The sequence below is a fragment of the Somniosus microcephalus genome, unplaced genomic scaffold (assembly GCF_052327205.1).
Source record: "Somniosus microcephalus isolate GS21.2 unplaced genomic scaffold, FLI_Smic_1.0 scaffold634, whole genome shotgun sequence".
NCBI classification, from domain to species: domain Eukaryota; kingdom Metazoa; phylum Chordata; class Chondrichthyes; order Squaliformes; family Somniosidae; genus Somniosus; species Somniosus microcephalus.
Genome location: NW_028225821.1, coordinates 21,981 through 47,605, shown reverse-complemented (window position 1 = coordinate 47,605; position 25,625 = coordinate 21,981). Strand labels below are relative to the sequence as shown.

General features: G+C 45.6%; 1 protein-coding gene across 2 annotated transcripts in view; it reads left to right on the top strand.

Annotated features, from left to right (window-relative positions):
• LOC147081234 (uncharacterized) overlaps positions 1-25,625 on the top strand; it is a 77,572-nt gene that overhangs the window by 35,153 nt on the left and 16,794 nt on the right. For both annotated transcript variants that reach the window (XM_085980861.1, XM_085980862.1), the window contains exon 5: positions 22,760-22,974. In XM_085980861.1, the coding sequence (XP_085836987.1) occupies positions 22,760-22,974 (215 nt within the window). The remainder of the gene's footprint in view (positions 1-22,759; positions 22,975-25,625) is intronic.

Sequence of the window (25,625 nt, the reverse complement as noted above, 5' to 3'; positions counted from 1 at the left end):
ACTCTGCTCCACAGCCTTGACTTTTCTCAAGACTTATAGATTTACCTTTGGCTGGACCTTTCCTCTCCATTATTAGTTTAAAGCCCTGTCTACTGCTGTAGTTATTCGATTCACCAGGACACTGGTCCCAGCCCGGTTTAAGTGGAGTCCGTCTCAACAGTCCCTATTTCCCCAGTACTGGTGCCAGTTACATGGATAGACTGGAGTAGCTGGGGTTGTTTGCCTTAGAGCAGAGAAAGCTATGAGGAGATTTGATAGAGGTGTTTAAAATCATGAAGGGTTTAGTTACAGTAAATGAAGAGAAACTGTTTTCAGTGGCTAAAGGGTCAATAACCAGAGGGCACAGATTTAAGGTGATTGGCAAAAGAACCAGAGGCGACATGAGGAAAAACTTGTTTACGCAACGAGTGATTAGGATTTGGAATGCACTGCCTGATAGGGTGGTGGATACAGATTCAGTAGTAGCCTTCAAAAGGGAATTGGATAAATGCTTGAAGAAAAAATTGCAGGGATATGGGGAAAGAGCTGGTGCAGACTCTGGGCCGAATGGTTTCCTTCTGTGCTGTACTATTCTATGATGTGTTTTCTGTTGCACTCAACAAATACAATCCAAGCAGATGGGTAAGTTTAAAAAAAATACATGTAAAAATTAGTTATCGAGTTGGATCAAGGAGAATTCGATCACTCTTCCCTCTGCAACAACCTATTTCAAAGCAGTAAGTACAGTGTGCTGGTGTTTTTGGTGCTTTGTGGAAGTGTCTGAACTACGTTTACCCCTCCTTTTAAACTATTGATTGCCAGATTCCTACATTTGGTACATTGAAAATCGCTCATCCTGACTTTAAATATGAAATAATATAGCATAAACAAATAACATATCATTTAAGAAGTTGAAAATATTATTCAACTTGGTGCTTAAACAGTTTGTGGTGAAAAGGATGATTGTGCTATCATGGAAGGATGTGATCCTTCATCTTCAGAATAGAAAATCTAAGATAATATCAATTTAGAATGCCGAGTCCATAAATGCCTAATAAGGTAAAACATTAGCTTTAAATTTATGTTGGACAATATTGAACACTAATTGAGTGAGGTGAGATGAATAAAGATCAAATGGGTATCACCCCCCTGTGTAAGGGGTGAACAGTGGTAGTCATTATAAATTGTACAATGATGGGGTTGGCGAATGTTTCATTTTTTCTGTATGTGGTTGAGTTATATGTTATTTGAGGACTGGCATTTATACTTTACGTTTGCCTGGTCTTCCACATATTCCAATTTGTCATTTAAAAAAAATATCAAAAAGGCAGATCATTGTAATGACCGATATGGGACCAAACAATTTACTCTTTCCATCCTTTCGAAATAATCCAAGTATGAAGATGTCTTACCCTTCTTATAGTGGATCTTCTGTGGTGTTACGAGCAAAAAGAAAATTTGCATGCATGCATGTCTCTCTTCATTCCCTCCTTTTCTGGTTTATCACTGTAGGATGGGAAGAATGCCCATCAGCAAAGTAGCCCATGGCAGTGGATCATTAACGGAAGCCTTGAGAGCAGGAAAGAGTGACAAGGCTGCGAAGAGGCCATAGGGAGCAATATGAATCTGGCTGGGGCCACATAGTAGCATAGGGAGTGCAGCTCCAGCTAAACTTCATCTGGGTATAAACGATGTGGGGATCCAAAAGAAAAAATAAACATGCATGATTGTGTTGAGGGGAAGGGCTTGCCATGGCTGATGCATACTGTAGCCAGTCACAAAGATTGCTGGCAGCACTGCAATCTATAACAGCACCATTCAAGTTCAGCTTATTGTTGAAGTGCAGTCATGATACTGAACATTTTCATTTTAAAGCTGCAAATTCACAAATATGAATTTGAAACATGATGCCCACTATTGAAGTGTAATGTACACTTTGCATGTATACTGGATATATCTTTCTCATGGAGAGAAACCAACTAGATGTACTAACTACAAGATTACTGTATAGATTTTTTTCTTCTCCTTGGTGCAGTGAATTTGTAGTTCTGGTAAAGCTGTTTGCATATTGCTGCACCAAGCAAATTTTTCATAGTCAAGCCACAAATGAACAGCACCTTGAACAAGGGGTCATTCTCTATGGCCTGAGCCTAACTGAATTCAGCATCCACGTGCGTTATATACCTCTCAGCTGTGGCTCAGTTGGTAGCACACTTGCCTCTGAGTCAGAAGGTTGTGGGTTCAAGTCCCACTCCAGGGACCTGAGCACATAAAGCTAGGCTGACACTCCAGTGCAGTGCTGAGGGAGTGCTGCACTGTTGGAGGTGCCGTCTTTCGGATAAGACGTTAAACCGAGGCCCCATCTGCTCTCGGGTGGACGTAAAAGACCCCATGGCACTATTTCGAAGAAGAGCAGGGGAGTTATCCCCGGTGTCCTGGCCAATATTTATCCCTCAACCAACGTAACAAAAACATTATCTAGTCATTATCACATTGCTGTTTGTGGGAGCTTGCTGTGTGCAAATTGGCTGCTGCGTTTCCCACATTATAACAGCGACTCCACTCTTTTTTTACACCCCAACCCTGCAGCATACATCTGTACTACTTTGCAACACTAAAAAAACTTATCCTGAACAACCCCATTAGCCTAGAATCTATATTTATTGGGGCAGTAATTCCTCTCCAAACGCGTGAGTACGGAAGGGGTACTCACGCGTCTGGCCGGAGGAAATGCCGGTTTTCAGCATGCACAGCGCATGCGCTGAAAACCAGCATTTCCTCTCCTCTAACCCAAGAGGTGAAGAGGCTAGCGTGTGCGCTGTAGGGGGCAGCGTGTGCGTCTTGGATTTCCTCTGTTTTGGGGGATTTGCGCATGTCTAAAGGCCTCCGGTCTTTACGCTTGTAAAAAGCACACGTAAGTATTTATTTTTACAGGTAAGTGGTGTTTTAGTGTAATTTAGAATTTTTTCCCCCACAGGTTTATTATTTTAAAGAATCTACAATAAGGTAAGTTTAGTTTTAGACCCTTTTTTATTAAAAATTTATTTTTTTCAAAAAAAAAAAAATTATTGTTTAAATTATTTTTTTAAACTTATTTATACTTAATTTAATGATTGGGATGTTTTTTAAATTTTTATTTAAAGTTTAAATAGTGTTTTGGGCCCCCGTAGTTTTCATGAGTTTGACAGTTCTTACTCAAACTCATGAATGAACCTTCCCCTCCCCTGATTGGTTGTACAATGCCCACCTGATCCCAGCCGGCACATCGCACTAACTACGCCGCTGGATCCGGTAAGCACTGCGCGCTGACATCTGAACCGGGCCTGTCACAGGAAATGCAAGCAGGCCCGGGCTTCAGATGTCAGCGTGCAGGGTGAGTGCAGATCGGGGGCTTGCACGCGCGGCAAGCCCCCGACACCAAGTTCTGGGCCAATGTCTTAAACTTGAAGTGTCAGCTGTGGCTCAGTGGTAGCATACTTTCTTCTCATTCAGAAAGTCATGGGTTCAGGTGCACTCCGGAGACTTAAGCACATAATCTAGACTGGCACTTCAGTGCAGTACTAAGAGAGTTCTGTATAGATGGAGCAGAGTGCCTCCCTTGTTTCTTGGCGACCAGAATTGGACAAAATACTCGGTGCCGTCTGACCAAAGCACTGTGCAGTTTAACCACAACCTCCTCTGACTTGTATTTGATTGTTTTAGCTCTGTAGTTCAACATTCTAATGGCTTTGTTGATTGCTGCATTAGTTGTATATGCTAAGATTCCTAGATCTCTTTCAACCTCATCCTTTGCTATTTTAGCACCATCAATGATCGATGTGTGTCACCCATTTTTCCTTCCTATATGCAGCACTTCACACTTTGCATTAAATTTCATCTGTCAGTGTTCTTTCCATTCACACATTTTTATCCAACTTATTCTGTAATTTGAGTTGCCTCCTTTGATTCTACTGCCCCTCAGCAAATTTATCTAATGTGCATTGACTTAATGATGCGCTATCAATTACTCAAAAGACTGAGGTTAAGCGAGTAACTAACAGGCTTTTATTAACAAGAGAATGAAGGTGTGCCTCGAGTGGTCGACCAGTCCAGAATACAGAGGGATATTGGAGCAGTCACCTTTATACCTGGACTCGTGGGAGGAGTCAGCCGAGGCATATACAGACATGTACACAGTGGAATACAAACAGTGGTTTACCACATTCACCCCTTGTTTAAAATGAGTCCAGCGGGGTGAAGTGTATTAAAAGTTTGTGTATTGGAGTCTCTCCGGAGGTCTTGTCTGCCGCTGTGATCGACGTGGCGACGGCAGGGGTAGTGAAGCTTCCGGCGTCGAGTCCCGCGTAGGCTGGAGCACTGGTGTGTAGTCCTCGTGGGTGTCGAGCGGGTCGCGGGGCCCAGGTGTGCCGTCTGCTGGGGTTGGATATTGGATCGTGGTGGGGGGGGGGTGGTAGTGGGTTACTGGGGCCCCCGAGGGTGCAAGGTCTCGTATGGAGACTGTGCCCTCCCGCCTGTCCGGGTACGCAATGTAAGCATACTGGGGGTTGGCGTGGAGGAGGTCGACCCTCTCGACCAGGGAGTCCGTTTTATGGGTCCTCACATGTCTTCTCAGTAGGGCTGGCCCTGGGGACGTCAGCCATGGCGGTAGCGATGTCCCCGATGTGGACTTCCTTGGGAAGACAAACATTTTCTCATGAGGGGTGGCGTTAGTGGCAGTGCAGAGCAGTGACCGAATAGAGTGGAGCGCATCGGGGAGCACATCCTGCCAGCGGGAGGTCGGAAGGCCCCTAGACTTTAAGGCTAGCAGGGCGGCCTTCCAAACTGTCGCATTCTCTCTTTCCACCTGTCCGTTCCCCTGGGGGTTGTAACTGGTGGTCCTGCTTGTGGCAATACCCCTAGCGAGCAGGTACTGGCGGAGTTCGTCGCTCATAAACGATGAGCCCCGGTCGCTATGGATATAGCTGGGGAAACCGGTGAAGAGGTCGTTCAGACATTTAATGACCGTGGCACTGGTCATGTCCGGGCAGGGGATGGCGAATGGGAAACTGGAGTACTCATCAATAATGTTGAGGAAGTACACATTACGGTCGGAGGAGGGGAGAGGCCCTTTAAAATCAACGCTAAGGGGCGAGTGGCTTTTATCAGGTGAGCCCTGTCTGGTCAATAAAAGTGCGGTTTGCACTCAGCGCAGACTTGGCAGTTCCTGGTCATGGTCCTGACCTCCTCAATGGAGTAAGGCAGGTTGCGGGCCTTGATGAAGTGGAAGAACCTGGTGACCCCCGGGTGGCAGAGGTCATTGTGGAGGGCCCGCAGTCTATCGATCTGCGCGCTGGCGCAGGTGCCACGTGATAGAGCATCCGGGGGTTCATTGAGCTTCCCGGGCCGGTACAAGATCTTGTAATTGTCGGTGGAAAGTTCAATTCTCCACCTCAAGATCTTGTCGTTTTTGATTTTGCCCCTCTGCTTGTTGTTAAACATAAAAGCAACTGAACGCTGGTCAGTGAGCAGGGTAAATCGTTTTCCGGCCAGGTAGTGCCTCCAATGACGCACAGCCTCCACAATAGCCTGGGCCTCCTTCTCAACAGCGGAGTGTCTGGTCTCCGGGCCCTGGAGGGTTCGTGAAAAGAAGGCCACGGGTCTCCCCGCCTGATTAAGGGTAGCGGCCAGGGCAAAGTCGGACGCGTCGCTTTCCACCTGGAAGGGGAATGGATTCGTTCACTGCGTGCATGGTGGCTTTGGCAATGTCTTCCTTGATACGGTGGAAGGCTAAGCGGGCCTCTGCCGTCAAGGGAAAAGAGGTGGACTTGATCAGCGGACGGGCCTTGTCCGCATAGTAGGGGACCCACTGGGCGTAATAGGAGAAAAACCCTAGGCACCTCTTCAGGGCCTTGAGGCAGTGGGAGTTCCATAAGGGGACGCATCCGGTCAGGGTCAGGACTGATGACTCCATGTTCCACAACACAGCCAAGGATGGCGAGGCGGGTTATGCGGAATATGCACTTCTCCTTGTTATACGTCAGGTTCAGGAGTTGGGCGGTGCAGAGGAATTTTTCGAGGTTTGCGTCATGGTCCTGCAAGTCATGGCCACAGATGGTCACATTGTCCAGATATGGGAAGGTGGCCTGCAACGCATTTTGATCGACCATCCGGTCCATCTCCCTTTGGAAGACGGAGACCCCGTTGGTGACGCCAAAGGGAACCCTAAGGAAGTGATAGAGGCGGCCGTTTGCCTCAAAGGCAGTATACTGGCGGTCCTCAGGGCGGATAGGGAGCTGGTGGTACGCTGATTTCAGGTCAATGGTCGAGAAGACGCGGTACTGCGTGATCTGGTTGACCATATCAGCTATGCGGGGGAGTGGGTAAGCGTCCAGCAGGGTGTAGCGATTTATTGTCTGGCTGTAGTCGATGACCAGGCGCTGCTTCTCGCCGGTCTTAACGACCACAACCTGGGCTCGCCAGGGGCTGGTGCTGCCCTCAATAATCCCTTCCTTCAGGAGCCGCTCCACTTCGGTTTTAATGAAAACCCTGTCCCCGGCACTGTATCGCCTGCTCTTTGTGGCGATGGGCTTACAGTCGGGGGTGAGGTTAGCAAACAGTGGGGGGGGCGGTGACTCCGAGTGTGGAGAGGTTGCACCTGGTGCGCGGCGGGCAATTTGGAAGCTGCTGGCTGCGGACTGTGAGTGGGGGGAGGGGTCCACCGTACGCCATCGTAACACTTTTAAGTTGGCACTGAAAATCTAACCCCAGTAGAACGGCAGCGCAGAGGTGGGGCAGGACCAGAAGTTTAAAATTATCGTACACAGTCCCGTCTACTAAGAGTGTCACCACGCAGTAGCCGCCAATGTCCGCCGATTGGGACTCGGAGGCCATAGCAACCCGCTGGTGCGCAGGCAGGACTAGGAGAGAGCAACGCCGCGCCGTGTCGGGGTGGATGAAGCTCTCTGTGCTCCCAGAGTCAAAAAGGCAGGTTGTTTCATGACCATTTACCTTAATGTCCATTGTGGACCGGGCCAGTTGGTGCGGTCTCGCTTGGTCCAGCGTAACGGAGGCCAGCGTAGGGGTCGGTGTGTCGTTGCGGGTATCAGATGAGGCGGCGTTGGGGGCCAAGATGGCGGCTGGCGTCCAAGATGGCGGCGTCCATGATCCCCATGTGGCTGGAGGCGTCCAAAATGGCTGCTGTTCCGGTGGTTCGCACATGGCTGGGGAGGCCCAAGATGGCGGCCCACACGCGGCGCTGCTGGGGTTCGGGGTGGCTTTTGCCCTGCAGACGCTGGCGTAGTGTCCCTTCTTCCCGCAGCCCGAGCAGATCGCATTTTTCGCCGGGCAGCGCGCTCTGGGGTGTTTGGCCTGGCCACAGAAGTAGCATTTCTGGCCTTGGGACACTGCTGCGGTAGTTGGGCCGTTGCTGGGATGTGGCTGGGGTGGCACGGCACTATGAGACGGTCCTACCGTGTCCCAGGCTGTCGTTCCCCGCGGCATCCACGGTGCAGAGGAGTAGGCATCCATGCCCCGGTAGGCTGCATCCAATGATAGTGCGAGTTCAGAGGCCTTGTTGAGGTCGAGGTCACTCTGCTCCAACAGTCACTGTCGGGTGTAATTGGACCTGTGGCCCGCCACAAAAGCGTCCCGGATAAGTTCCTCTGTGTACACGGCGGCCTTTACATCCTTACAACCACAGGCCCGGCCAAGCACAGACAGTGCCCGAAGGTATTCCTCGGTCGATTCCCCAGGTTGTTGTTTACGACTCCCCAGGAGGTGCCTGGCGTACACCTCGTTCACCGGGCGCGTGTACTGGTCCTTGAGGAGCTCGAGAGCAGCCGTGTACGAGGTCGCGTCCTGGATGACCGAGTACGCTCGGTGGTTCACTTTGGAGATCAGGACATCCAGTTTGTCCTCATCCGATTTGACCGTTGCAGCGGAGGCGATCAGGAATTTTTCAAAGCACTTAAGCCAGTGAGCAAACTTGGTGGATGCGTCCGCCTCCCGGTGGTCTAAATCCAGGCATGCTGGTGTGAGGATCTTCTCCATTATAAAAAATCTTGTTAATAAAATTGATGCGCTATCAATTACTCAAAAGACTGAGGTTAAGCGAGTAACTAACAGGCTTTTATTAACAAGAGAATGAAGGTGTGCCTCGAGTGGTCGACCAGTCCAGAATACAGAGGGACTGTGGAGCAGTCACCTTTATACCTGGACTCGTGGGAGGAGTCAGCCGAGGCATGTACAGACATGTACACAGTGGAATACAAACAGTGGTTTACCACACTTAATGAATCTAGTTTTCTTACAAAAGTCAGAAACATTGGTGGCCCCAACACTGAGCCATGGGGCCTCCAAGCCAGCACCCTCTTTTTTCCAAATCCTGACCTAACTCTTCTAACAAATACCTGTTGCTTTCTATCCTTCAGCCAATTTCATATCCATTCCCAAGAATTACCGTGGCTCTCCACAGCTTTGAGCTTGACTAATAGCCTTTCATGTGCAACTCTGTCAAATGCCTTTTTGGTAACCTCTGTACCCCACATCATAAGGTTTTCCACAGTCCACGTGGCTTGTTACCTCCTCAGAAGATGGATAGGCTGGTCAGGCAAGATATTTCCCCTTCTGAAGCTTATGCGGATTGCTGTTTCCCACATTATTGTACAGATAATTTATTTATTCCTGATACTTGCATTCTATGTAATTCAGTCGATTATAAGTCTAATATGTCTGAAGTTGCTTGTGTCAGTTTTGGCACACCTTTTGAATATGGGCACCACAGTAGCCTGTTTCTAGTATCTATCTATATATATATATTATATAACTAGCTGGGGGAGCCTGGCTTTGCCAGGGCTGTTGTGGGCCGGGCGGTTTAAATCGAGTCCCAAGCTTTGGGGCCTCTCTGTGTCCCTCTGTGAATCTGGTGCCGGGCAACATTTTAAATCGAGTCCCAGGCTTTTGGGCCCGGTCTCTCTGTCCCTTTGTGAATCTGCTGCCGGGCAATATTTCTACCTTTTTTAATACCTTGAAAGATGAAAGTGAAAGTACTTATAAAACGTTTTTGGTAAATGTTTTAAAAATAACATAGCGATACTAACTTTTTCGAAGGTGGATGAGCAGAGTAGTTTGAGCTGGTAGTGAAACAATGGCTGCTCGATGCCTGAGATGAAAACGATTAGACACGCACCATCCCAACCATCAGGGGACCGTACTGTAGGATTGGTCAATCGCGACGGCACAGGATTGGTCGAACCGTGACATCCGTCAATCAATGCTAGCAGATGCTGAGTTTAATTTTGAAGCTTGTTTGCATACGGCGCGAACAATTTTCGTCCGACCGAAAAATAAAGACGCTTACCAGCGTCCCGGAAGCGTAAGCTTTCTTTGGAGGTAACGCGCGCGTAGGTACGCGGTATAACATTCGAGCACATAGCCGGACAGGCGCACACCCGAGGACAGACAGACAGATCGACTGCTTTTTTGTATATATAGATAAAGTTGTCTGTCTGTCATACACTCAACAGTTATAGAGCGTACCTACACGCATGTTATATCAAAAGAAAGCTTATCATTAGGGGAGCCTAATAGGCGTATTTACTTTTTGGTCAGACAAAAATTGTTCGGACACTATACAAAAAACGTTCAGAAATCCTCAAATCCGCTCATTAGCGGTTGACCAATCTTACCGCTCATTAGCGTTGAGTGACGTGATGGTTGACCAATCCTACAGTTCATTGACCTGATGGTTGACCAATCTGCCGTCTGTGGGCAGGCCTAATCCTGCAACCTCCCGACACTTCGCCACCATTTTTTTCATCCCCACAGCGACAGCACCAGCCAAACAAACCCCCACATTGCGGCTCCGGGAGTGGGAGGTGAGTTGGAGTCACTCGGGCCGGGCCTCACAACCGCTCGGCCCGAGACACCGAGCAAGCGGGAGAGTGTCAGCGGCCGTCCATAAACCGCGCTACCCATGGCGCGGCGGCCGGGCGCACCGGGGTAATCAGCTGGGGTCCGTCTCGGCCCGAGAGCCCAGCTGGGCCTGAACTGCTAGGCCCCGCATGGCCACCGCGGCCGGGCTCCATTTTTAAATCCCTTCCCTGGGTGCCAAAAGAGGGGGGGGAGGGAGTGAGGGAGATCAGAGGGGGAGAGGTAGAGAGAGAGAGAGAGGGGACATACAGGGGCAGGGAGAGAGGGGGCAGGGAGAGAGAGGGGCAGGGAGAGGGGGAGGGACAGAGAGGGGGTCAGGGAGGGAAAGAGTGACACTGAGCGCAGCACCCAGCCGTAGGGGGAGAGGAGAGGGGGGGAGGGCGAGAGAGGGGCAGGGCGAGAGAGGGGCAGGGAGAGAGGGGTTCAGGGAGAGAGAGGGGTTCAGGGAGGGAAACAGTGACACAGAGCGGGGGAGCGACAGCGCCCGGCCATAAACCGCGCGGCCCAAAATTGCCCTGGCAACGCCGGGCCCCCCCAGCTAGTACTAGTATATATTTTAGTGATCTCATAATAATTGTCAGTGTCTCAGCAGTTTTAAGATTGATGCCATATGTCTCTGGAGATTTTTGTTTTGAGCCTTTTTAGCCTGCCTAAGACTGTGATTTCCTTTAGGTCAATCATTACCTTTGCTTGAGTTAACTCTGTTTGGGGAGGGTTTTGTTGCTTATATTTTCCCATGTAAATACTTTTGAGGAGCTATTCATTCAGCATATTAATTAATTAATTTGTGCTCGTCCTCAGTTTTGAGCCCATTTACTTCTGTTTGCTGTAGTAGTTCCTTCACTTCATTGACAAGGCTCCTCATCTTTGATGTAACTGAATCCAAGATCATGTTAAATTTAATTATTCTGTGATTTGCTGTACCCAGGAGTGCTACGATTTCAATTTCCTGTACATTGTTGGGGTCAGGAGCAAAGATCAGGTCAAGATAAGCGCAGTCTTTTTTGATGCATTGGGCCATGAAGCAGTCATACATTACATTTACCAACTCTCACTCAACTGCTTGGGTTTTCCCAGTTTATATTTTGTTGTTTGAAATTTCCCATTGAAATAACTCTTGTATTCTTGCATGTCGTTTTTATCTCTTAATGGAGCAAATTAGCCTTTTATGCTCACTTGGTGCCCTGGTTTGGATTACTTTTGCATTTGAAAAGGCTAACCAGAGTAGTTCATTTTGTGCCTTTTTCCTTCTCTCATGGGATCAACTTCATTTACCTACCAGGTGTCTCTGGCCTATAGTTGCACCATTTCCTTTTCTGTCCACTTTGTATTTTCTGTACTCGTGAATGTTATATTAATTTTCATCCTCTGGATTTAGCTATGTTTCTGATATTCCCACTATAGTGTAGTTTCTCACCAAGTAAATGGAATATTAAAAATAATCTATTGTCCCCTAATTGTTTTTATTCTGCTCTCCATATTTAAAATGTCTCCTTTAACATCATGCTTGAAATCCTGAGTTTACGTTTGAACCCCATTATCTTTCTTTCATGATTCCTTCTATTGATACATTAAAAAAATATATTTGTGCAAAATGACAGTTCTGGCTTTGTTTTAATTATTTATGATTTAACATCAAAATGTGTGATTAAATCTGAGTTTTTGTTAAAGTAATTTCCACTGTATCTTTAAAAAGAAGGGCATGTGTTGGTTGGGCCACGAGGGAGAGAGGGAAGTGAGCTGTGAAATCTGGAGCGATAAAAGTTTTGAGACTGGAGGAAGGAGCAGTGCTGAGACCGGCACAGTGGAAGGCCTGGAGTTGAGCTGAAGAATGGTGAAAGGGGCTCTTATCATAACGGTAACAGGTTAGTTGGCCCCTGTAAACTGGGATAGCGGGCTTCAAAGCAAGTGGCAGCCAGGGCAGAGTTAAGGCCAGGAGGAACTGACTAAGTTTGGGGTTTGGAGCTGCTGCAGGGCGGGATGGAGGGAGTCTGGGGCAGTGAAATAGCTTCTGGGCATTATCGGTTGGTTGCTTGGCTACGTTGTATCAGTTTAATTGCACTCTGCGTGTTGGGGACAGGGCTGCTGGATGGCTTATGACAATTGTAGAGAAATATTTGTTCAGAATAGTGGGCACCAGCTAAACAGGCAGTGCTGAGATGTATTGGAGTTGTTCATGAGGCCTGGAGAGGTATGTTGGACAGTGTGCAGGCCTGGGGGAGGGTGTTCAAATTATGGGAAATTGAGTTAGGTAAATTGGTGAATCTAATTTATTTTTGCATGTAGAATGCACCGATTATAAATGTGATGCATTGATTAACACTTTTCCTTTCCACCATGTCTGTCTGTCACGGTTAAACTTATTTATTATACTCTATTTGAGTCTTCCCAGCTCTATCTCCAATCAGCTCGTGCTATGATTCTGTTCTCAGCAGTGCCATTTCACTTGAAGATTGAGTTAGGAGGACTCAAATCAATTGTTCTCCACTACACTATTTGCCTGAGAGCTTTAAAAATTATACCTCTTGTCCAACGATCACACCTGCTGCCTTTCTTTTTCGTCAGTCCCTGAGCCCCAAGTGGGCTTTTATTCTCCTCCTGCCTCTCGATGTTTCCAAGTAATACTAAGTGCTATGCCTTTAATCTCGCCCCCAAAAAAGTATGTTCTGCTGTTACCTGGGAACTATCTTTTTGAATTCCTTGAAGTGTTCACTTTATTTTACTTAGTAAGAACACAGTAAACAAATTTAAGGTTCCTGGGTCAGCACTGGGAAAGTGACTATAGTGCTTTTCCCAGGAGGGTGGAGCTAGGGTTCTCTGAAGGCATTAGCAGTACTCTGTTGGGAAATTGGTACTAGTTATTTAAAGCACTTTGTACACATTAAGTGCTGCAAATAAAATGTAAAAAATATTGTGTGGGGGAGCGAATTCACAAAAGCTTAAAACCTTCATTTTCCTTGCTTTCATCTCTTCCTTCCTGGCTGGGAACCAGCTATAGGGCTTTTTTAATGTGAAGTGGGGGGACGGGGGGACAGGTTTCTACAAACAGCCTACACTTGCTAAAGTGAATTGGGATTTGTATTTTAAGCTAGTTAAAGCTTTTAGTGTCCTTACAATTTAATTGCTGACATACGGTCAGAAATTACAGTAGAATTGCACAACGCAATTTAAATAATACAGATTTCCCAGTACCGTATGGGAAATTACTCTTGCAAAACTTCTGAAGGGTAGGGAAATCAATGAGCCTTCATTCTGCTTCACCCCCACCTACCCTCAAAATACTACCAACATACAACCCAACCTCCCTCAAAACTTCCATCCCCTACCTTTCACTAATCCCAGGCACACACCACACCACCAAAAATCTCCCTCCCTGTACTTCCATTTCTAACAGCTGCTCTCCTCAGTCTCCCACATCTCCACCATCTCAGTCATCCGACACTTCCACCACTTCCATACTATCACGCCACACCCAGTACTCCCAGACTGAAGTTGTCACTTTACCAATACTTCCTTGGGCCAACACTGCTCCACTCCTCCCACACACTACCCACCAATGGACCACTCTTTCAACACGAACAAACCAATTTCTCCCAAGTACTACTGCACACCTCCAACATACATACAACCTGGAACATCTTCCAATCGAGGAGCTTAAAAAAGGCAACAATAACTTGCATTTATATAGCGATTTTAATATGGAAAAATGTTTCAAGGTGCTTTACAGAGGTGTAATAAGACAAAAATAGATGCTGAGCCAAAGAGGAGGTATTCGGAAAGGTGGCCAAAAGTTTGGTCAGAGGTGGATTTTAAGGAAGGTCTTCGAAGAGAGGGGGGGCGGTGAGGTGGATGTGAATTCAAGAGTGCAGGGCCTACATGACTGAAGACATAGCTGCCAATGGTGGGGGCGAAGGAAGGGGAAAGCCATAAAATTTAATACATCGGTAAACCAACATATTTCCACCAAAATAATCACAAATTTTGAAGCTAGAAATACCACCAATACGCATACTTTGTTATAAAAGCACTTTTAACTTATTCAGTTTTCATAAGAGTGGCCATGATATGTTGTATGTTGCAAAGCATAAAACAACATATCCTCTAGCTCATCTTGAACAATACTGTGGGAGATCCACTGATCTATTAAAAATTACTGTTGTGCTGCTGTTCATGTCTCTCCTGAAGAGCTCCTGGTGTCAGCCATGGCTTAATGGGTAGCACTCTCACCTCCTGAGTTAGAAGGTTGTGAGCAAGTCCCAATCCAGGGACTTGAGTACAAAAATATAGGCTGACACTCTAGTGCAGTACTGAGGGACTGCTGCATTGTCTGAGGTGCCTTCTTTTGGATGAGACGTTCAACCGAGGCACTATTTGCTCTCCGGTGGATATAAAAGATCCTATGGCACTATTTTGAAGAAGAGCAGGGGAGTTATTCCTGGTTTCCTGGCCAATATTTACCCCTCAATCAACATCACTAAAACAGATGATCTGGTCATTATCACGTTGCTGTTTGTGGGAGCTTGCTGTGCGCAAATTGGCTGCCACGTTTCCTACATTACAACACTTCAGAAAGTACTTCATTGACTGTAAAGTGCTTTGGGACATCGGGTGGTCATGAAAGGCGCTATATAAATGCAGATCCTTTTTCTTTCTGGTACATGCTGTCTGCGTAGTGAAGGTTGAAACCTGTGCTTGTATGTTGTTTAATGACCAACCAGCGACAATTCTTGGGGGAGAGGAGAGTAGGGTAGGGAGATAAGCAGGGTGTCTTTTTTAGGATAATGTGGCTTCAAGAGTTGGAGTATACAGTTAATAGAGAAATGCTGGGTGTGGAACAGAGACACCGAAGCGTGCCAATATATATATTTCAGTGAAATTGATAATAGGTAGGTGAACTGATTTAAAAAAAAAAAAAGAAAGCCAATAGTATTTAGACTGTTATGAATAGGGGCATGGAGCAAAGAGATTATGATAAATTTGTTTTGTGGTTAGGCTACAGTTATGGTATTCTATGCAGTTTTGTGTCTCTTTTGGAAAGGACATTAAAGCCATAGAGCACCTTCAGCATGGATTCATCAGGATAATGCCTGGGATGAAAAACTATAGTTTTGAGGAGAGACTTGAGATATTGGCACTAATTTCACTGGAGCAGAGAAGGCCAAGAGGAGATTTAGTAGAGGTTTTTACAATTATTGTAGGGCTTTGATGGGTTGATTAGGGAAAGACTATTTCCTCTAGTTGGGAAATCAGTAGAGATGGGTCATCAATTTAACATTGTTACAAAGAGAGCAAGAAGAGAGTTTAGGTGAAATTTCTTTGTACACAATGGGCCAAAAATTGTGGTCGGCGGCATAGCTCCGGAGTATGCCACCAACCTGCAGAGAGTATACATAATTACCTTGTGCAAGACCCAGAACGGAGACTTCCTGTTCAGCGCTGCAGAGTTCTGCGCAGGGTATGACGTCTGGAAGGCCAGGAGTGCAGCGTACAGCGTAAGGGAAGACACGGCCACAAAAGCTGTCAAAACTAAGCCGCGCCCACAGAAATTTCTGTCTTTTACGTTGAAATTACCTTTTGAAACCTTTTGATTAAACTTTTAATTAAACTGGCACTTGGATTTATCAGCATTTTGTTTTATTTTTTTCATCCAAACTCTCAATTTATTAGTCTCTATGCATACAACTTCCTGTTTAGATAGTCAGTAAAGGTCTAACACGCCAACATAGCCTTATTGCTACTTTTATTTCACTAAATTTACAAGGCCCTTGTGCATAATGCTATGAGTTACTCCAGCCAGTCCTGATACTGTAAAAGTACCAATAGGGTTGTAGTCCTTTCTTAAGTTGAGGTGATGTGGAAAGTAGATGATGTTTTCTTGAATGTTAAGTGTCATGTAGAGTTTAATGAGATAGCGGGACTTGTTTCTCTATTGCCTTCCACCCTTGGCTCTTGTACAGGCAGAACAGACTGGACTGCAAAATCTAATCGGACTATTTAAACTGAGCCTGTTGGAAGTAGAGCATGGCCACTGAGATTCTATCGGAGTCTGGGGTCAGTTTACAGAAAATGGGCATATTTTATTCAAATTTGTCATTCATTGGGATCGTATGAAGTGAATATTGAAATAGTTTATTTAATTTGTCAAAGTTTCATTTAATACATATTTTGGGTTGTTTGCTTGATAAGTTCCATCAATTCCAATAGGGTTTCAATTCTCCATTTCTGTCGGTGACTGTGAACGTTTAACATAGAAACATAGAAGATAGGAGTGGGAGTAGGCCATTCGGCCCCTCGAGCCTGCTCCGCCATTCAATGGGATCATGGCTGATCATCCAAATTCAGTACCCTGTTCCTGCCTTCTCTCCATATCCCTTGATCCCTTTAGCCTTAAGAAATATATCCCACGCCTTCTTGAATACATTTAATGAATTGGCCTCTACTGCCTTCTTTGGTAGAGAATTCCACAGGTTCACCACTCTCTGGGTGAAGAAATTCCTCCTCATCTCTGTCCTAAATGGCTTGCCCCTTATCCTTAGACTGTGACCCCTGTTTCTGGACTCCCCGACCATCGGGAACATCCTTCCAACATCAAGTCTATCTAGTCCTGGTAGAATTTTATAAGTTTCGATGAGATCCCCTCTCATTCTTCTAAACTCCAGCGAGTATAAGCCCAATCGACCCAATCTCCTCTCATACGTCATTCCTGCCATCCCAGGTATCAGCCTGGTGAATCTTCGCTGCACTCCTTCCATGGCAAGAACATCCTTCCTCAGATAAGGCGACCAAAACTGCACACAATACTCAAGATGTGGTCTCACCAAGGCCCTGTACAACTGCAGCAAGACATCCTTGTTCCTGTACTCAAACCCTCTCGCTACGAAGGCCAACATACTATTTGCCTTCTTAACCGCCTGCTGCACCTGCATGCTTACTTTCAGCGACTGGTGCACAAGGACGCCCAGGTCTCGTTGCACTTCCCCCTTCTCCCAATCTATTGCCATTCAGATAATCTGCCTTCCTGTTTTTGACACCAAAGTGGATAACCTCGCATTTATCCACGTTATATTGCATCTGCCATGTGCTTCTGCCCAATCACCCAACCTGTCCAAATCATACTGGAGTTTCTCTGCATCCTCCTCACAGCACACACGCCCACCCAGCTTTGTGTCGTCTGCAAACTTGGAGATATTACATCTAGTTCCCTCGTCCAGATCATTAATATATATTGTGAATAGCTGGGGTCCAAGGACCGATCCCTGCAGTACCCCACAAGTCACTGCCTGCCACTCGGAAAAAGAGCCATTTATTCCAACTCTTTGCTTTCTGTCTGCCAACCAGTTCTCTTTCCAAGTCAATACCTTGCCCCCAATCCCATGTGCCTTAATTTTACACGCTAATCTCTTGTGCAGGACCTTATCGAAAGCCTTTTGAAAATCCAAATACACCACATCCACTGGTTCTCCCTTATCTATTTTACCAGTTACATCCTCAAAAAATTCCAGTAGATTAGTCGAGTACGATTTACCTTTTGTAAATCCATGTTGACTTTGTCCGATCCGGTCACTTTTTTTCCAAGTGCTCTGCTATTACATCTTTTATAATGGGCTCTAGCATTTTCCCCACTACTGATGCCAGGCTTACCGGTCTGTAATTCCCCGTTTTCTCTCTACCACTCTTTGAACAGTGGGGTAACATTAGCTACCCACCAATCCATGGGTACTGTTCCAGAGTCTATCGAATTTTGGAAGATGACCAGCAATGCATCTACTATTTCTAGGGCCACTTCCTTAAGTACCCTAGGATGTAGATTATCAGGCCCTGGGGATTTATTGGCCCTCAATCCCATCAATTTCCCTAACACCATTTCTCTACAAATACTGATTTCTATCAGTTCCTCCCTTTCATTAGATCCTATGTTCCCCGACATCTTTGGGAGGTTATTTGTGTCCTCCTTTGTGAAGACAGAACCAAAGTATGTATTTAATTGGTCTGCCATTTCTTTGTTCCCCATTATAAATTCCCCTGATTCTGACTGTAAGGGACCTACGCTTGACTTCACCAATCTTTTTCTCTTCACATATCTATAAAAGCTTTTACAGTCAGTTTTTATTTTCCCTGCAAGCTTACTCACATACTCTATTTTCCCCCTCTTAATCCCTTTGTCCTCCTTTGTTGAATCCTAAACTGCTCCCAATCCTCAGGTTTACTGCTTTTTCTGGCCAAATTATATGTCCTCTCCTTGGATCTTATGCTATCCCTAATTTCCCTTGTTAGCCACGGTTGAGTCACCTTTTTTGTTTTATTTTTATGCCAAACTGGGATGAACAAATTCTGTAGTTCATCCATGCGATCTTTGAATGTTTGCCATTGCCCATCCACCGTCAACCCTTTGAGTGACATTCCCCAATCAATCCTACCCAACTTGCACCTCGTACCATCGTAGTCTCCTTTATTTAAATTCAGGACCCTAGTCACTGAGTCAGCTATTTCACTCCATCTTAATGAAGAATTCGATCATATTATGATCGCTCCGACGCAAGGGGCCTCGCACAACAAGATTGCTAATTAATCCTTTCTCATTACATAATACCCAGTCTAAGATGGCCTGATCTCTAGTTGGTTCCTCGACGTATTGGTCCAGGAAACCATCCCGTATACACTCCAGGAATTCCTCCTCCACAGTATTGTTACTAATTTGGTTAGCCCAATCTATATGTAGATTTAAGTCACCCATGATGACTGCTGTGCCCTTATTGCACACGTCTCTAATTTCCCGTTTAATGCCATCCCCAACCTCTGCATTACAGTTTGGGGGTCTGTATACTACCACTCCCACTAACGTTTTCTGCCCCTTGGTATTTCTCAGTTCTACCCATACAGATACCACATCATCAGAGCTAATATCCTTCCTTTCAATTGTGTTAATCCCCTCTTTAACCAGCAATGCTACCCCACCTCCTTTTCCTGTTTGCCTATCTTTCCTGAATATTGAATGCCCCTGGATGTTGAGTTCCCAGCCTTGGTCACCCTAGAGCCATGTTTCCGTAATCCCAATCATATCGTATTTAGACTTCCAAAAGGCATTTGACAAGGTGCCACACAAAAGATTATTGCTCAAGATAAAAAATCACGGGATTGGGGGTAATATTCTGGCGTGGGTGGAGAATTGGCTCTCTAACAGAAAGCAGAGAGTTGGGATAAATGGTTCATTCTCAGACTGGCAATCAGTAACTAGTGGTGTTCCGCAGGGGTCAGTGCTGGGTCCCCAACTCTTTACAACCTATATTAACGATTTGGAGGAGGGGACCGAGTGTAACATATCAAAGTTTGCAGATGATACAAAGATGGGAGGGAAAGTAGTGAGTGAGGAGGACATAAAAAACCTGCAAGGGGACATCGACAGGCTAAGTAAATGGGCAGAGATTTGGCAGATGAAAAACAATACTGGAAAGTGTGAGGTTATGCACTTTGGCAGGAAAAATCATAGAGCAAGTTATTATCTTAATGGCAAGAAACTGGAAAGTACTGTAGTACAAAGGGATCTGGGGGTCCTGGTGCACGAAACTCAAAAAGTTAGTATGCAGGTGCAGCAAGTGATCAAGAAGGCCAATGGAATGTTGGCTTTTATTGCTAGGGGGATAGAATATAAAAACAGGGAGGTATTGCTGCAGTTATACAAGGTATTGGTGAGACTGCACCTGGAATACTGCATACAGTTTTGGTGTCCATACTTAAGAAAAGATATACTTGCTCTCGAGTCAGTACAAAGAAGGTTCACTCGGTTAATCCCGGGGATGAGGGGGTGGTCATATGAGGAGAGGTTGAGTAGATTGGGACTCTACTCATTGGAGTTCAGAAGAATGAGAGGCGATCTTATTGAACCATATAAGATTGTGAATGGGCTTGATCGGGTGGATGCCGTGAGGATGTTCCCAATGATGGGTGAAACTAGAACTAGGGGGCATAATCTTAAACTAAGGGGCTGCTCTTTCAAAACTGAGATGAGGAGAAACTTCTTCACTCAGGGGGTGGTAGGTTTGTGGAATTTGCTGCCCCAGAAAGCTGTGGAAGCTACATCATTAAATAAATTTAAAACAGAAATGGATAGTTTCCTAGAAGTAAAGGGAATTAAGGGTCACGGGGAACGGGCAGGAAATTTGGACATGAGTCTAGGTTCGGAATGGCCATGGCCCTGTGGGTAGTGGAGCGGGCCCAGGGGCCGTGTAGCCTGGTTCTGCTCCTACTTCTTGTGTTCTAATTCTGTGTTCGATTTCAGGAGATGGTTTTATTCCTGTTCCTGGCTGGGGTGGAGATCGCCTTTACAGAAGGTAAGTACTGTAGAAAATATAGGGACAGAGTGATCTGGAAGAGTTTCGATCGCCTAGATGGATTGGAGAGGAATTTCCCAGATTTTTTCTCCCAAATTGGCCATTGGGTTTTTTATCTGGTTTTTTCGCCTCTCCCGGGAGATCACATGGGTTCGGGTGGGATGGAGAGTGATAGAAGATTTGAGGTTAGGATCAGATCAGCCATGATCTTATTGAATGGTGGAGCAGGCTCGAGGGGCCGATTGGCCTACTCCTGCTCCTATTTCTTATGTTTACCTCTATTTGCGCAGCTAATTCATCCACCTTATTATGAATGCTCCTCGCATTAAGACAAAAGGCCTTCAGGCTTGGTTTTTTTAACACTCTTACACCTTTTAGAATTATTAGGCCATGTTTGATTTAAACCCTTGATTTCTCTGACTGCCACCTTTTTGTTTTTCTCCTTCCTGTCTTTTGCTTCTATCCTTGTTTCCCTTTCCTCTGTCTCCCTGCTGAGGTTCCCAACCCCCTGCCATTTTAGTTTAAACCCTCCCCGAGAGCACTAGCAAACACTCCCCTAGGACATCAGTCCCGGTCCTGCCCAGGTGCAAACCATCCGGTTTGTACTGGTCCCACCTCCCACAGAACCGGTTCCAATGTCCCAGGAATTTGAATCCCTCCCCCTTGCACCATTCCTCTAGCCACGTATTCATCTGAAATATCCTTCTATTTCTACTCTGACTAGCACGTGGCACTGGTAGCAATCCTGAGATTACTACCTTTTTGAGGTCCTATTTTAAAATTTACATCCTAACTCCCTAATTTAGGACCTCATCCTGTTTTTTACCTACGTCGTTGGTACCTATATGCACCACGACAACTGGCTGTTCACCCTCCCCTTCCAAAATGTTCTGCAGGTGCTTGGAGACATCCTTGACCCTTGCACCAGGGAGGCAACATACCATCCTGGAGTCACGTTTGCGGCCGCAGAAATGCCTATCTATTCCCCTTACAATAGAATCCCCTATTACTATAGCTCTACCCTTTTTCCTCCCGTCCTGTGCAGCAGAACCACACATGGTGCCAGGAAGTTTAGAATATTTTACATCTGATTAACATTTATTTTAAATTCCCAGTTGAGATTTGTGTCAAACTTAGATTTAAAACTGAAATCGAACACAAATAATTGTTTTATTTTGTCCTCTGCAGCTCTTGTACAGACAGAGCAGACTGCAGTTGAAATTTTAATCGGATTATTTAAACCGAGCCTGCTGGAAGTAAAGCGCGGTCACTGTTCGAATAGATTGAACAGGAAATCAGGCTCCTATGCACCGTAAGAGTTTCGTCTGTAATTGCTGGGCAGTTGCCAGCAATTGTGAGTTCCCCGGTGGTTCGGATGATCTGTCAAGGCGTACCTTGACTGATTGCAAGTTCGGGATTCAGCGCATGCACAAGTGCATGCGGAAATCCCGAACTTGCGGTGTATTTCAAAGGCGGTATGACGGCGTACTCCGAGAGTACGCCGTCGTACTCGCTGCAGAATCTGGGCTGTTGTTAGAGCATGGAATACTTTGCACAGGGAGCAGATGAGGAATAGACCATTTGTTCTTTTAAGGGAAAAGTATGTAATCATTTGAAGCAGAGAAAGATAGAGTATAGGAAGAAAGCATAACGCTGGAATTAGTTTTTGATTGCTGTAGCAAAAACCTGCACCGATACAATGGACTGATTCATTGATTTTCATCTGTGCTGCTAACCTCCTGCGGTTAGGGGTTGAAATGCTGCCATTTCAGAACCAGGTTATTCCTGTGGCAGATTTGGTAATGCAATACCTGATTTATGCAGAGTTGCAGTACTTCAGGACGTTGTTGTTGATTGATCAGCCAGCCTGGCTCAATGATGGAGAGGTAGACTGGAAATGAGGCCTGTCATTTTTTTCTCTGTACTCCAGATAATTCTGTAAGCTAATGCCCTAATAGGTAGGGTGACCCTGGCTAGGCAAGCATTGGGAAGATTACCAGTGTTCTGTGCTCAGCAGGTTGCCTGGTTTTAGCTTGTTAAACTCAAAGTACTTCTAAACATGTGGAGGAGCCTTAAAGCCTTTGCTCTGCCAAGTTGAACCTAAGGTCTCTGAACTTGGGTAAGTGAGTGTGTCACTAGGGTGCGCGCTCCATATTAGACGAGCAGAAACCGTACCTGTTCAAATTGGCTTGGAGATGTGATGTGTCAGACATCCAGTGATGTGATGTGTCAGACACCCAGTTGATCCAAAATATCTTTTAGGGGCACATGATTAGGATGATTTATCTGTATTTTTGGAGAAATTTATTTTGCTGAATTTTTTTTTTGATAGAATGTGATGGGTGGGGGGGGGGGAAATAAAATCAGCAAGAGGGGTTTGGCATAATATTCTCTACGTTCAATGTGCGACAATTAGAAACGAGCAAAACCGAATTTAAATCTCTGTCTTTTCTAATTGGTCTCTTTAATGTGTGAAGATAATGGTGGGTTAAGGGGTTATGGATGAAGACTTCAGAATGGTGACCAATGTTCATAATTTGCAGGTGAAGAAAATGATGGGGAAAAAAAGAAAAAAGACAAAAAGAAGAAGAAAGAAAAAGATGAAAAAGAGAAGAAGAAAGCAGGTCCTAGTAAGGCTACGGTAAAAGCTATGCAAGAAGCACTTGCAAGGTTGAAAGAAGAGGAAGAAAGGCAAAAAAAAGAGGAGGAAGAACGTTTACAACAGTTGGAAGAACTGGAAGCCAAACGCTTGGAACAAGTATGATATTTTTTCATTAATTATGTGACCGTTCAGAATTTTTTTTTGCTAAAAGGCAGTGTGGGAAGAGGATGGGTAATTAAGTCATACTATATATTAGCTGCGCTCGCAAAGACATGCATGGTGGCATAGTGGTTAGCACTGTTGCCTCACAGCGCCAGGGACCCGGGTTCGAATCCGGCCTCTGGTGACTGTGTGGAGTTTGCACATTCTCCCCGTGTTTGCGTGGGTTTCCTCCGGGTGCTCCGGTTTCCTCCCACAGTCCAAAGATGTGCGGGTTAGGATGATTGGCTATGATAAATTGACCCTTAGTGTTAGGGGGATTAAATACGTGGGGTTACGGGGATCGGGTGGGATATGTGTCGGTGCAGGCTAGATGGGCCGAAATGGCCTCTATCTGCATTGTGGGGTTTCTGTGATTTCTGTGATTCTGTGATAATGTTTTATCACGCGTCTCAAACATCCCAAAGTGCTTTACCTACAAATAATTTGAAATTAATTGGACAAATGCAACAGCTATGTTGCTCAAAGCATAATAAAGTCAATGACCAGTTAATCTATTTTAGGTGGTATTGGTTGAGGGAGGTTGAACGTGATGATATTCCCATGTCATTGCTGCTTGTCCTTCTGGGTGATAAGAGGTCTCAGGAGTGGAATGCTGTTGAAGTAACCTTGGTTTGTTGCTACAATGTATCCTGTTGACATGATGTACTGCAGTTACAGTCTGATGGTGGTGGAGGGGGATAGATATTGAGTCTATTGGCAGGGGCACCAGTTAGGCAAACTGTTCTATCTTGGACGGTGTTGAGCTTCTTGGGTGTTATTGGAGCTGCAGCTATCCAAGCGATTGGTGAGTATTTCATCGTGCTCCTGGCTTGAGCCTTGTAGATGGTGGAGAGGCTCTGAGAGGTCATGAAATAAGCCACTTGTCGCAGATTACCCAGCCTCTCTCTTGCTCTTGTAGCCACGAGGGTGATATGGTTGATCCAGTTCAGCCTCTGGTCAATGTTGACCCCCAAGATATTGATGGTGGGGGACTCAATGATGGTGGTGCCATTGAAGGTAAAAGAAAGAAAGAAGAAAGAAAGACTTGTATTTATATAGCACCTTTCACAACCTCGGGACATCCCAAAGCGCTTTACACCCAATGAGGTACTTTTTAAGTGTAGTCACTGATGTAATGTAGGAAACGTGGTAGCCAATTTGCGCACAGCAAGGTCCCACAAACAACAATGTGATAATGACCAGATGATCTGTTTTTGTGATGTTAATTGAGGAATAAATATTGGCCAGGAAACCGGGGATAACTCCCCAACTCTTCTTTGAAATAGTGCCATGGGATCTTTTATGTCCACCTGAAAGAGCAGGTGGGGCCGACAGTGTAGCACTCCCTCAGTACCACACTGGGGTGTCAGCCTAGATTTTTGTACTCCAGTCTCTGGAGTGGGCCTTGAACCCACAGCCTTCTGCCTCAGAGTGCCACCAATTGAGCCACAGCTAACTAGGGAGATACCTAGGCTTTCTCTTGTTCAGGGTTGTCATTGCCTGGCACTTTTATGGCAAGAATGTTAGCTGCCACTTGATTGCCTAAGTCTGGATGTTATCTAGGTCCTGCCTGGGCTACTTCATTATCGAAGGAGTTGTGAATGGAGCTGAATGCTGTGGAATCCTCAACCAACAGCCCCACTTGTGACAACAGGAAGGTCATTGATAAAGGTGGTGAAGCTGATTTGGCAAAGGATGCTTCATTGAGGAGCTCCTGCAACGATTCCCTTTGGTCTGTGAAAGTGTAATGGCTATTATTATGTAGACAAACACAGCAGCCATTTTGCATAGCAAGATACCACGAACAGCAATTAAATGAATGACTGACTAATTCAACTGTTTTGGGTGGTGGTAGTTGATGGGAGGGATACTGGCCAGGACACCAGAAGAACTTGCTGCTCTTCTTCAAATAGTGCATAAGATCTTAACTTCCTGAACCACCGAGGCAGGCGGACAAGGCATTGATAGAACATCTCCTCTGAAGGACAGTACCTTAGACAATGCAGCGGTCCTCATAGCTTGGATAATCAATCCCATTTATCACTTGAGGTGCTCTTCCCAAGGCCAGTATGTCCAGCATTTTGGTCCAGTGTCCACTACTGCTCAAGCTGGGGCCAGACCAGTGCTTTATACAAGCTATGATGACTCCTTGGGACTAGGGATACATAACCTGAGGCATATGTTCCTTTTTAATCCCTGACTCACATATTCTGCATCTCTTTGAGGTATGGGCAGGTTCCCATGGATTGCAGGGAGGCCCATGTGGTACCATTATGTATGAAAGAGAGAAATTGTATCACAGAAATTATGATGGACTTAGAGTTTGATATAGTTAGATATTAGGGATACCTAACATGGTGTCAGGAAAAAGATAACCTCATAAGTGTTCTTTATGGAATTGACTAAGATGGTAGCTACTTGAAATTTCAAAAGTTTCATAAATTATCATAAAGGTTACATTGGATAAAATGAGATCATATATTATATTCTATATTATTGGCTAGGTTGAGATCTCATAGGTATAGGGTTGCTATTAATGGGAGTGGATCTGTATGGGGAGTGGTCATAAGCAGAGTTCCACAATGCTTCATGTTGGGTCTGTTGCT